The following is a 12,257-nucleotide window of genomic DNA, read 5'->3' on the forward strand; positions in this document are numbered from 1 at the left end:
AAATATATATTAATTTATGTTCTGGGTCAAAGTTTCATTTACTCCATCTGTAACACTTTTAATTAAATTACATCACCAACCTTATAGATTCCTCCTACCTAGCCCTTGTATATTTAAATCAGTAAATTACTATTATTATTATGATTTTAAATATTTGGAAAAGATTTCGAAATCCGGTATATTCCAAATAATAAACAATAATTGTGTGCTCCTATGATCCGTTTTGGCCGCATTGTTGCCCGTGGTCAACCAACTCGACTTCATCTTACAACAATCCCCTCCATTTTTTAATTGTCAATATTTTGTTTTTTTAATACTTCAAATTGGGCTTTAGAAATTTAGAAAATTTTCCACGTTTAATGAAAATAATAAATAATTAATTATATATACGAATGAAGGCAATGGTGGAAGCTTAACAACACCACTAATATAATGTGTAAACCCATTTTTTCAACAATAAAAAACTCATAACAAAAGCGTGTAGTCATCATAATCATTACACTTCTCCTTCAATTTCCAAAAAATTCTTCTTTTTTTTTTTTTCTAAAATTCTCGTCCTAATCCCCGCCTGACCCACGTATCTTTTTCTTCTTATCTTTACAGATTTCTATATAAATCTCCCCGCTCATACCTACCCAACCACCATTTCCCTACACGGAGACTCAGATGGGTGGCGGAGGAGACCGCGGTGGAAGCTCCGGCGTCGGCGGATTTCGAAATCCGTTGCGAAATATAGAGAGAGCTTTAAATGAGGCAATTGCACGCAGCTTTGTGGGGAAATATTTCAAGCTTGAAGCTCGAAATAGCTGTTTTACTAAGGAATTACGAGCCGGTTTAGCCACTTTTCTTACCATGGCTTATATCATCACCGTTAATGCCAATATTCTTGCTGACTCCGGCGGCACGTGCTCAATGGCTGACTGCTCGGTGCCGGTGAACGGAACCGCTGCGCCGGACTGCATGTTCAAGCCCAATCCCGGGTACCAAAATTGCCTTGCGACAACCAAAAGCGATCTCATGGTCGGCACTATTTTATCGGCCATGATTGGTTCGTTCGCTATGGGAGTTCTTGCTAACCTTCCTCTGGGTCTCGCGCCTGGTATGGGCCCAAATGCGTATTTGGCCTATAACTTAGTGGGCTTTCATGGATCCGGCCCAATTCCATATCGAACCGCCTTGGCCATTTTGTTGGTTGAGGGTTGCGCGTTTATTGCTGTTTCTGCATTAGGGCTTCGTTCAAAGCTCGCTAAACTTATTCCCAAGTCGGTTCGGTTCGCTTGTGCTGCTGGGATTGGGCTTTTTATAGCCTTCGTGGGCCTGCAAGTCAACCAAGGATTGGGCCTGGTTGGGCCTGACCCTGCCACGTTGGTCACACTCACGGCCTGTAGTCGTACAAATCCAGAAACCGGAGAATGCATTGGAGGGAAAATGCAAAGCCCAACGTTTTGGCTGGGGTCCATCGGGTTTGTAATCATGGCTTACGGTCTAATGAAAGAGTTAAAGGGCAGTATGATATACGGCATCGTTTTTGTTACGTTGGTATCTTGGTTCAGAGGCACGGCTGTGACGTACTTCCCTCACAGCCCACTCGGCGACGAGAAATTCAACTACTTCAAAAAAGTGGTGGACTTTCACCAAATCCAAACCACAGCCGGTGTCCTTAGCTTCGACGGCTTCAACAGAACCCCCGTTTGGGTAGCCCTAGCGACGCTGTTTTACATCGATGTGCTCGCGACGACGGGGACGCTTTATACCCTAGCCGAAATCGGCGGATTCGTGAACGAACGGGGGAATTTTGAAGGCGAGTACATGGCGTACATCGTCGACGGTGGTTCCACGGTCGTCGCAGCGCTGCTTGGAGTTTCCCCCGTCGCGACGTACGTGGAATCGTCGGCGGGGATCAGAGAAGGAGGGCGGACGGGGCTTACGGCGGTAGTTGTGAGTTTCTGTTTTATGATGTCGTTGTTCTTTACGCCGTTGTTATCGAGTGTGCCGCCGTGGGCGATCGGGCCGTCGCTGGTGATGGTGGGAGTGATGATGATGAAGGTGGTGAAGGAGATCGAGTGGGGAAATGTGAAGGAATCGGCGCCGGCTTTCATAACGATGATTCTGATGCCGTTGACGTATTCGATAGCGAACGGGATTGTGGGAGGGATAGGGCTGTACGTTGCTCTGAGTTTATACGACCAGGTTGTGAGGGTGATGAAGTGGTTGGGGAAGATGAAAAGGGTTGTGGCGAAAGAACAGAACCAGGTATCGGCGAGTGCGGCTAATGCAGAGTTGGTATCTGTAGTTTAGATTACTTTAGGGACGGAGGAATGTGATTGATCTACTGACAATGGAAGGTGTCGGCGGCATTAATTGCAGGGATGCTAAGCCCTCCCATTGTAATAGATCAACCACTTAATTTTCATTTGCTGTGTGCTGATCTTTTGTTTATGTAATTATTATCCTCTTTGAAATTTGTTTCCATTTTTAGAAAGAATCAATCCACCCCCTTCCTTCCCCCTTCCTTCGGATCTCCTTCGATCCAACATCCTTGCTGGTACACTACCTTGTGTCTACCCCTTCCTAGCTGGCACACTACTTTGTGTCTACCCCTTCCTAGCTGGCACATTACCTTGTGTCTACCCCTTCCTAGCTCCCCTTCCTAGCTGGCAGACTACCTTGTGTCTACCCCTTCCTAGCTGGCACATTACCTTGTGTCTACCCCTTCCTAGCTCCCCTTCCTAGCTGGCAGACTACCTTGTGTCTACCCCTTCCTAGCTGGCACATTACGTCTACCCCTTCCTAGCTGGCACACTACTTTGTGTCTACCCCTTTCTAGGCACACTACCTTGTGTTTACCCCTTTCTAGCTTGTGTCTACCACTTTCTAGGCTCAACCTACTCGCTGCGCTGACACATTATTCGATGTCTAGCTACCCCTTTCTAGGCTCAACGCTCAACCTTCTCGCTGACACATCATTCAATGTCTAGCTCTTACACCTTTTGTAACAGCTCAGGTCTTAGTACCATTGTCCGGTATCTTCTTTGGGCTTTTCCTTTCGAATTTTTCTTCGAGGTTTTTAAAACGCATATATTAGGAAGAGATTCCTACACCCTTATGAAGAATGCTTATTCTACTCACAGATGTGAGATCTCACAGTTTTCTTCCTTGGGTTAATGCTTTATCTAGAATCTAAAAAAGAAAAAAAAAATACAATCAATAATACCATATATATATATATATATAATTAATTAATTAATTAATTAACTAACAACAGTACTCTTTATTGGTATAAAATATGTGGTTCCAAACATCCACCGGACAAAATGATGCCAAGTAGGATTACAAGTGAGAAGATATAAATAACATTTACAGCATACCCCATCCAATCTTAGTATAAGCACAGGGTCACAGTCACACAGATGAATGCGAAGGGCTTTCTTATTGCAGCTTCTAATTTGAATGCAAAAAAGAAAAATGACCCCCTTCACGATTTTACGCGATGCATGTTACTGCTGTGGCTGTTTCTTTTTGCTCGCGCCGTGACTCTAAGAATAGCCTGACAGTCGAGGAAATGAGGCTGGGTTCAGCCATGGCACAATTGCACTGTTCCCCACTGCTCAACTTTGGTCGTATGAGAGCAATTCCGAGGTCATCAACAGACACTAGATGCCTTTCCGTGAAGGAGTTGTTCCACATTAGAGCACTCATGGCAGGTGCAACAAAGAAAGGCTTGCTGTAGTCCCATGCCCGTACAATGCAAGTTAATAGATTGTCACACAATCCTCCCGCAATCTAACAAGAAAATAGACAAGAGTTAGAGATTTCCCAAACCACCATATGAATTCACATGGGAATGTTAATAACCAAACAGAAAGAAACACAAATGCTTGGCAACTGCCCATGCCAAGATTTTTACCATTATGAGTGCAAACGAAGTCGGTGAGATCTCACATCAATTAGGGAGGAGAACGAAACATTATTTCTAGGGTATGAAAACCTCTCCCTAACAAACACGTTTTAAAAATCTCGAGAGGAAGGTCAGGAAGAAAAGCCTAAAGAGGACACAAAGTAAGGAAGAAAAGCCTAAAGAGGACATAAAGTCCCACATTCATTATGAAAGAAAGCAATCGTGGGTATACTTTGAAGTGATGCTAAGATTTTTACTTTTAGTCGTAACAGTTAAAGTCCCACATTGACTAGAAAAAGGAGCGATCATAGATGTATAACTTAGAACATCCCTTGATTAAAAACTGCATAAAACTAACAGGCTGATTGACAGAGATTTTATTGCATCAAACGACACTGATTTCCTGCCTGTTAACTACATAAGTTTAGTTTAGTTGTTGATTCATTTATATGTGTAATTTGAAGTATGAGCCTAAAAGGAAGAATTATATAAATGATCATCTAACCTTTCCGAGTGTGTTTGCTGAGAGTGGAGCAATAACCATAATATCAGCCCAGTTGCAAAGCTGAATGTGAAGCACATCGTCACCAATTCTGCCCCAATTGATCCAGTCGTCCTCATCGCCGTAAAGATAGACATTCTTTGGGAGGGATGCTGGGTCAATAAACAAGAATGCTGCCCTCGTGGCAACTGCTCGAACTTCTGCCCATTCAGAAAAACCGTGGCATAGGCTTTTAAACTTTACTGCACCAACACTTCCGCAAGCAGCAAGAAGAATGTGCGGTCTCTTTCCAGTGTTATTCACTTGCATTCTCCACCTCTCTGCACCTACAACTTCCTAAAAGCATTCAATTTGTAAATATACAAGGCTTTTGTTGTTGAAAACTATGTGCACAAAATTGAAGAGTCTAAGACAGTCCCAAGAGTATGTCATCCATCCAATGTCAGTAATTGAGAAGCTACACTAGGCATAGCTCAACTAGAATAAAGTATGTACCATAGATGAAGAAGTCAGTATTAGGAATTACGAATTTCCATAATCACGAATTTCCATAATGGTATGATATTGTCACCTTGAGCATAAGCTTTCATGGTTTTGTTTTGGGCTTTTTCAAAAGGCCTCGTACCAATGGAGACAGTATTGCTTGATTATAAATCCATGATCATTCCCTAAATTAGCCGATGTGAGACCTTCATCCAACACCTCCCCTCAAACAAAGTATGCCTCCCCTTAATCGAGGCTCGACTTTTTCTTTTTTTTTTCTTTTGGAGTCTTCGAACAAAGTACACCCTTTGTTCGATATTTTAGTCACTTTTTTACTATGCCTTCGAGACTCACAATACTTTGTTTGACATTTGAGAATTCTATTGGCATGATTCTAATACTATGTTAGGAATCACGGATCTGCTCTCTCAAAATAACAGTCACACCTAATATAACATAGATTTTTTTAATTGGTGATCACATGGTTAGCACTTGAATAATTTACAATATTTAATTGAAATGTTCAAATACAATAGATTTCAGAATCCAGTAACTGCATTTTCTCAATATAATAATAACAATGAACAATACATTTAACCTTGAAATCAACTTTTTTCATTATGTGAGTATGACCTTTAGCGTTGACTAGAGATGCTCGTACAGATCTCGAAGAACCGCTAGATTTATTAGAGAGAAAAAAACAAGTATCTAAGAGTAGCCAATAGACAACATTAAGAAAAACCGATGACTTGATTCAGTGCCAGAATTCAGCTCAATGGCCTCGCAAAGTCACATAGATGGTACCCAAATTTAAAAACCAAAATTCCGTTATATTTTAAAACTTCGATATCCTTCATCAAACAAAGTTCTAGGACGATTCTCAAAAAAAGATCGGAAATCCGAGATTGTTGGGATGTATCTCATTCTCGTCGCTTAGACATTGAATTCTATAGAAATCTAAGATTATTTCGAGAAAATGCGTAAGTTTAAATCTAGGTAGGGAGAAAGAAGGAACCTGATGGGCGTTTAATTCCTCGGGAGGCCGATGACTGCAGCTCTCAAAAAAAAATTAGCAGTCTGATAGGTGTTGTTTCCTCAGAGTATCAGAGAAGCTGTATTTTGAAGACTGAATATCACTCGAGCATCAAGTTGGATAAAGAGGGAAAATGGTGAATTTAAATAGAGGCGATTGTGTGACATAAACGACGCCGTTCGGTGAAATGGGCCAGCGAGCCCAATTCTTCAAGGAAAAAAAAAAAAAAAAAAAAGCCTTCTAGACCAACTAATTTTATATTATGGGCCAACGAGTCCAACAAAAATTATATTAATGCATATATTTTTGTTTCAATTAATTGGAATTTAAAAATAGAAATAAATGGTTAAATTAAGAAACATCACTATCAAATAAAATAATAACAAAAAAAGAAATTAAAAAGAATATCAACATATTATTTAGTAATACACTTAGTTTGGATTTGTTTGTGACTAATGACTGGATTAACGAGCTTAATTATTCAAGTGGACTTCCAGCTAATAACAATAAATGAACAGCATTTTTAATATAATTCTAAACCATTACTCCATTGCCATTTATAAATGGTTATTACAGTAAATTTTCTTAAATAAATTAAAAAATAAAATAAAACGCGCCACACACGCGCCACATGGTCGCATAAAGTCACAAAAATGCTTAAGTACGAAGTCAAGAAAGATATTGAAAAAGGCAAAAAGAAAAATCAAAGAGCGCGTAAGAATTAGAAACGGAGGATGACAACCGTTGATTACCATCCCCGACCGGCGGATTCAGATTCAAAGCGTCGAAATCGATAGTGGGGCCACCCTAGGTTGAGAAGGGCGAATTGGTCATTTCCCTAGGCGCCAACCAAACGCGAAAACGTTCCTTTTGTTCTGCCTTTACCGCCTCCGCTCTGCGTTTTATTGGATTTCTTCGTGAGTTAACACAGGTTTTGCTAAATGTCTGTAATTTGGAATTTCGTCTTTCGATTTTTGGGTTTGAGCTAGGAAGATTGGATCCGTAACTTTGGAGGTGAATTCGTTTGTTGGGGCTCTCGGGCGTTGATTTAGCGCCGGAGCGGCATGGCGAGAGTTAACGACAATTGGGAGAGGCTAGTGCGTGCGACTCTGAAGAGAGAACAGCTCAGAAATGCAGGGCAAGGACATGGGAGGACTCCCAGTGGGATTGTTGGAGCTGTACCTCCTTCTCTTGGAAAAACCACCAACATTGATGCCATTTTGCAGGCTGCCGATGAAATCCAAGCGGAGGACTCCACTGTTGCCAGGATTTGTAAGTCTTTCACCACTCTTCCCCGCTTATGTTTTTTTTTTTTCGAACTCCATTATGGGCATTGAGTTGGGTACCTTAGGAAGTTAGATTTCACCACCATCTCCAATTTTTTTTTTTTCATGCGTCGAAAATTTGTTTTCATTGTGTTCTTAATTTGGAAATCGACTCTATCAGCTGGTTTAAAGACTTACATATGAACGGCACATGTGTTTTAGTAGATGCCAGGGTAGGTGGGAGTGGGAGTGGGAGTGTGGTTGTGGATGTTATGTCCCCAGTTTGTTCAAACGGTCATCCAAATCATTTATGTATCATAGATAACACTAATTTTATAATTTCATAAAAAGAAGAAAGGAATTAAAATGTCATAATTTGAAGGTTTTCTGGTCACGTCTTTGGTAGCAACGGACGCTGAAAGAGTGATGATGTGGAGATTTAGGTCCTGTTTAACTAGTTGGTTTTTTAAAAATAAGCTGATTTATAAATACTACTTCCTCCGTTGTTATCTGCTGTTTTTAAAATCCAAGTCACACTAAAAAATGTAGTTTTGTTGTTGAAATTTGACTAAGAACTCAAATGTTTCTTTAAGAAAAGTGCAAACTATAGCAAGGGAATGGTGAGAAAATCAACATAAATTTCAAAATAGAAAACTATAAACAAAATTGTTATCAAACAAAGCTTTAGAATTTGTAACTTCGATGTAACTAGCCATGAGGTAGTGGCATTTTTTTTGATCCATGGGACTTTTGCAATTATATAGCCATTTTTTCCCAATGTTTTCTTGTGGTGAATGATATCTACTATTTATTTTCTTTCCATTTTTTGATATATCATAAAAAATTTATGATATATCTGAAATTTATTTTTGCTCATCTCCCGGCAAAATCATAGGATTAATTTTTTTGGTACGTGCATCCAATTAAAGCAAATTTCCCATTTCAGTGTGTGAGCAGGCATACAGAATGGCACAAAACTTAGATCCCAACAGTGATGGTAGAGGTGTTCTTCAGTTCAAGACTGGATTGATGTCTGTTATTAAGGTATTATGTCATCTGATTCTAGCGTCAATTTGCATAAGCACTCTGAATTATAATGTAAATGTCATAATATAGTTACGTTATTGGCATTTGTATTCAGGACTATTTGTTGTTGTTATTATTATTATTACTATTTTTGCATCTGTGTAAATTGGCAAGGAAAGCTTTAGTGACATGAGATCTATTGCAGCAAAAACTTGTAAAGAAGGATGGGGCATCTATCAATCGTCATCGTGATATTGAACATTTGTGGGAGTTCTACAAGCTATATAAGAGACGACATAGAGTAGATGATATACAAAGAGAAGAACAGAAATGGCGGGAGTCTGGAGGAATCAGTGCTAACTTGGGAGAGTACTGCTCCTATCCTTAATTCAAATTTAATGGCGGGAGTTTACTGTCAAATTTACTTGTTTGTGAAATTTTTTCATTCCTTGTCTTTGACTGGTTTGACATCTTATCACTGTGAAATGTTCGTCCAATTTGCATGAACTAAATATTTGACATAAGGGAGACTAGTGATGAAATTGTATGTACTAGAATATAGGTATATACCTCGTATCCGTACATTTCCTTTCTATGGTCTTCAAGTTTTTTTCCTAATTTATGGTTTAAAGATCGTGTCTAAGATCCAGTTCGTTTAGAGGCTCTACTTTTGGATCTTTAAAAGTTCCACGTTTTTGTTGGAAGCGTTTCACGTTTTCATTTCTCTTAGGCATATGGAAGAAGGTAAACTTTTTAAGGTTTAACTTCTCTTTTTGCAGTAGTTCATTGAAGTTTTGATATCCTTGACTTTAGGTTGGAGTTCAGATATTCTGAAGCAAAGAAAGTAATGGCAAACCTTCGGGCTTTAGTTGAGGTGATGGATGCCCTCAAGGGAGATGCTGATCCTCAAGGAGTTGGAAGATTGATTATGGAGGAGGTAGTAATTTGTAGCCCATCTTCTCGCCCTTATCATTTCTTGATTGATATCTAAGTTTTAACCATAAGTTTTTTCTAATGATTTTTCAGCTACGAAGAGTTAGAAGTTCCGATACTACATTATCAGGGGAATTCGTACCCTACAATATTGTCCCTTTGGACGCCCAATCGATAACCAATGCCATTGGAATTTTCCCAGAAGTAGGTGAACCTTTGGTGTCTCACCTGTGTCTCATTCCTTAATTTTGGCACCTTTATCTGATTATGGTTGTTCAACTTATGCTGATCTTTTATATCTGAGAAGCATAATAATTATTTTTATCTCATTCTCCTTGAGTAATGCTAGAACCAAGGACTTTTGGTACAAACAAACTAATGTTTGTTGTATGTGGCTTGCTAAATATACTTTTTTGGGGCATCTGTGCAGGTTAGGGCTACAATATCCGCAATCAGATATAATGAGCATTTCCCTACACTGCCTTCACAATTTCAGATATCTGGACAAAGGAGTGCAGATATGTTTGACCTTCTTGAATATATATTTGGATTCCAGGTTTGAATATATATCTACTTTGATTTTTTTTTTCTTTTTTTTTTGTGTGTGTGTGTGAATATTTTGACTATAATCCCGATTTGTTATAATGTGCTATAATCTGAATTCTGTATCACTTAGTTTCTTTCCCTATATATTTCTCCGACACTTATTGTATTTTAACTACACCATCAAACCGGTGGAGGAATTAAGTTTCAGTCTCTTGCATAAATGCCTGTTAACTTAAGGGATGTTACCATTTTTACCTTTATATACTTTTACTTGAAGGATTGTTTTAAAAAATATTCTCATATGTTAATATGAATTATAAAACATATTTTTGGCATGAAATTGTAACACTTTGACAACAAAGATCAAGTTCCATGATTAAATTTTATATTGACCAAACTTAATTTTGTATTAGTTTTGGATTTTCGTTCAAATTAGTGAGGGTATTGAAAATTTTACCTTCGTTTTTTGTTAAAATTAGTGAGTGATTTTTACGAAGATTGAACAAAATGTAAAAATTGTCGATACTTTTCTAAGACCTAGAGTGGGGTTAAAGACACTCTAAAAAGTCCTTGTAAATGCATCGTTGAGGAGTATCTTTTTTTTTCTTTGTTTGTCTGTTGTTATGTGGAGTAAGAGGGACATCTTTTTCTAAGCAGATAAGTCTTTATGAGGTAGGTTTCTCTACTATGCATTGTCTCATTTATCTTCGACGAGGAATCATTCAATGGATGTTGTTCTCTCAACCTTCTCCTCAATTGGGGTCCTGCCGTTCTTTGTCTGATAGGAAAATATTGGATGTTGTTGACCATCTTTTGTTCTTGGCGGAGTTTCGTTGTACTTAGGGGAGAAGGGATGTTCGGTTTTGGTGTCTTAGCCCGCTTGAAGACTTTTCATCTAAATCTTTTGTTCTTTGTCGGGTTAATACCTCACCCTTGAGTGACTCTATTTTTGCCTTGTTGTGGAAGGTGAAACTTCCCAATAAGGTTGAGCTTTTTGTTTGGTATGTTCTCCACGGAAGAGTTAACTGCTTGGACAGAGTATTAAGGAGGGTAATAGACGATCTTGAAGAAAGTTGATTTAGCTTATGCAATTTGGAGCCAGTTCTTTGAGGAGTTTGGTTTTGGCTTGGCTAGGCATAGGGTCTGCAGAAGACGATTGAAGAATTTCTTCTCCATCCTCTCTTTTGTGAGATAGAAATTTTTTTTGTGATAAGTAGGGGTGTGCGCTTCCTCGTGGGGGGATTTTGGGAGAGAGGAACAATAAATTTTTTAGAGGAGTTGAGAGATTGCGGGTGATGTTTGATTGCTTGTTAGATTGTATGTTTCTCTGTGGGAAGGTTTTTCTTTTTTAATTATTGGCTAATCTTATTTTACTTTATTGGACCTTTTAGATGGTCTCCTTTTGTATGCCTTTGTCTTCTTCTTTTTTTTTTTTTTTTTTTTTTTTTTTCCTCAATGAAAATTCGATTTTTTAATAAATAAAAAAAAATTTAGGCTTAAAAGTTGATTTTTTCCTAATTTTCATCTATGTATTTTATTTATTTATTTCAACTTCAATTTTTTTTAAAATATAATTTTGTACGATGAAAACATAATATTTCATTCATGAAATCAGAAAAAGAAATTACAATGACAAGGAAGGCCGAAACAACTCAAAAAATAAAAAATAAAAAAAAAAAAAAAAAGAAAAAGAAAGAAAGAAAAAAAAGACAATAACTCCCGTTTTTTCTGTTTTTTTTTTTTTTTTTTTTTTTTGAGAGATATTAATGTGACTAATCATCAAAATTAAGAGAAGTTACGATAAACACTCAGCAACCAATCAAATGATTTTGGGATCAACTATCCTCTGAACATCAATAAAGTCGTCTTGAAGTTTTTTACGTAATCCTTTTGTAACTTCGATCTTTTTTCTGTAAGTTGAAAGGCGTTCTGCTGACTTCATTCCTTCTGTTTGCGGTTTTCACCCTTTTCAACGAAATTCTGACTTGCTTCTAATTAAAGAAAAACGAGTTGTTAGGACCAGCAGGGACCATGCTATCTGTTTCACTACTTTTGCTGAGGCTATTGGTTCAAGTGTTTTTTTAACTATTAATTGCTTATTTGCAGAGAGACAACGTACGGAATCAACGAGAGCATGTGGTTCTCATGGTAGCGAATGCTCAATCTCGTCTTGGCATTCCTGATAATGGTGATCCAGTGAGTAGTTTCAATTATCTAACTTTACTAGCAAAATTTCTGCCTCATCCATAACTTTCTAATACTTTTTATCTAAAAGTTGGTTGATGATGGTTTATTTTATGACTGTATTTTTTATCTGAGACAAACGAATATACTAATAATAGAGATCATACAAAAAGGGGAGATGAGATATCCCCGCATGCCAAAAGGATTAACAATGGGACTCTTAATTAGCCGAGAGATGAACAAGATCATAGTTGCAAATGGACTTACAAAGGGAACACTATATAAATGTGAAGAGTCGAATTGAATCCCAAAGCTCCCTGAGGCTATTCAGTTTCTCTTTGGGAACCCTCTGGTTTCTCTGGAAGCCATATGCCTTCATAACATTTA

The 12,257-nt window shown here is 38.2% G+C and overlaps 3 protein-coding genes across 3 annotated transcripts in view; 2 read left to right on the forward strand and 1 right to left on the reverse strand.

The window, feature by feature from the left end:
* Positions 1-559: 559 nt before the first annotated feature.
* On the forward strand, positions 560-2,462 carry AZG2 (Xanthine/uracil permease family protein). The gene has a single exon (XM_023674088.2). The coding sequence runs from the start codon at positions 667-669 to the stop codon at positions 2,296-2,298; it is 1,632 nt and encodes a 543-aa protein (XP_023529856.2). The 5' UTR covers positions 560-666; the 3' UTR covers positions 2,299-2,462.
* A 789-nt stretch (positions 2,463-3,251) lies between these two features.
* Positions 3,252-6,023, reverse strand: LOC111793852 (phosphopantothenoylcysteine decarboxylase HAL3). The gene is made up of 3 exons (XM_023675914.2): positions 5,899-6,023; positions 4,404-4,736; positions 3,252-3,783 (listed from the first exon to the last, which is right to left on the reverse strand). The coding sequence occupies exons 2-3, from the start codon at positions 4,707-4,709 to the stop codon at positions 3,484-3,486; spliced, it is 606 nt and encodes a 201-aa protein (XP_023531682.2). The 5' UTR covers positions 4,710-4,736; positions 5,899-6,023; the 3' UTR covers positions 3,252-3,483.
* A 695-nt stretch (positions 6,024-6,718) lies between these two features.
* GSL8 (glucan synthase-like 8) overlaps positions 6,719-12,257 on the forward strand; it is a 32,482-nt gene continuing 26,943 nt past the window's right edge. The window contains exons 1-7 of the mRNA XM_087122961.1: positions 6,719-7,188; positions 8,128-8,225; positions 8,413-8,576; positions 9,021-9,144; positions 9,234-9,344; positions 9,571-9,696; positions 11,793-11,882. Coding sequence (XP_086979087.1) covers positions 6,981-7,188; positions 8,128-8,225; positions 8,413-8,576; positions 9,021-9,144; positions 9,234-9,344; positions 9,571-9,696; positions 11,793-11,882 — 921 coding nt within the window. The 5' untranslated portion in view covers positions 6,719-6,980. The remainder of the gene's footprint in view (positions 7,189-8,127; positions 8,226-8,412; positions 8,577-9,020; positions 9,145-9,233; positions 9,345-9,570; positions 9,697-11,792; positions 11,883-12,257) is intronic.

The sequence above is a fragment of the Cucurbita pepo genome, chromosome 4 (genome assembly GCF_057944985.1).
Source record: "Cucurbita pepo subsp. pepo isolate OVF chromosome 4, ASM5794498v1, whole genome shotgun sequence".
NCBI classification, from domain to species: domain Eukaryota; kingdom Viridiplantae; phylum Streptophyta; class Magnoliopsida; order Cucurbitales; family Cucurbitaceae; genus Cucurbita; species Cucurbita pepo.

Coding starts and splice junctions, on each gene's coding strand:
- LOC111793852 (XM_023675914.2), bottom strand. CDS start 4,709: ATGCAAGTGAATAACACTGGAAAGAGACCGCACATTCTTCTTGCTGCT. Junction 3,784..4,403: donor CAGCAAACACACTCGGAAAG/GTTAGATGATCA, acceptor TTTTCTTGTTAG/ATTGCGGGAGGATTGTGTGA.
- AZG2 (XM_023674088.2), top strand. CDS start 667: ATGGGTGGCGGAGGAGACCGCGGTGGAAGCTCCGGCGTCGGCGGATTT.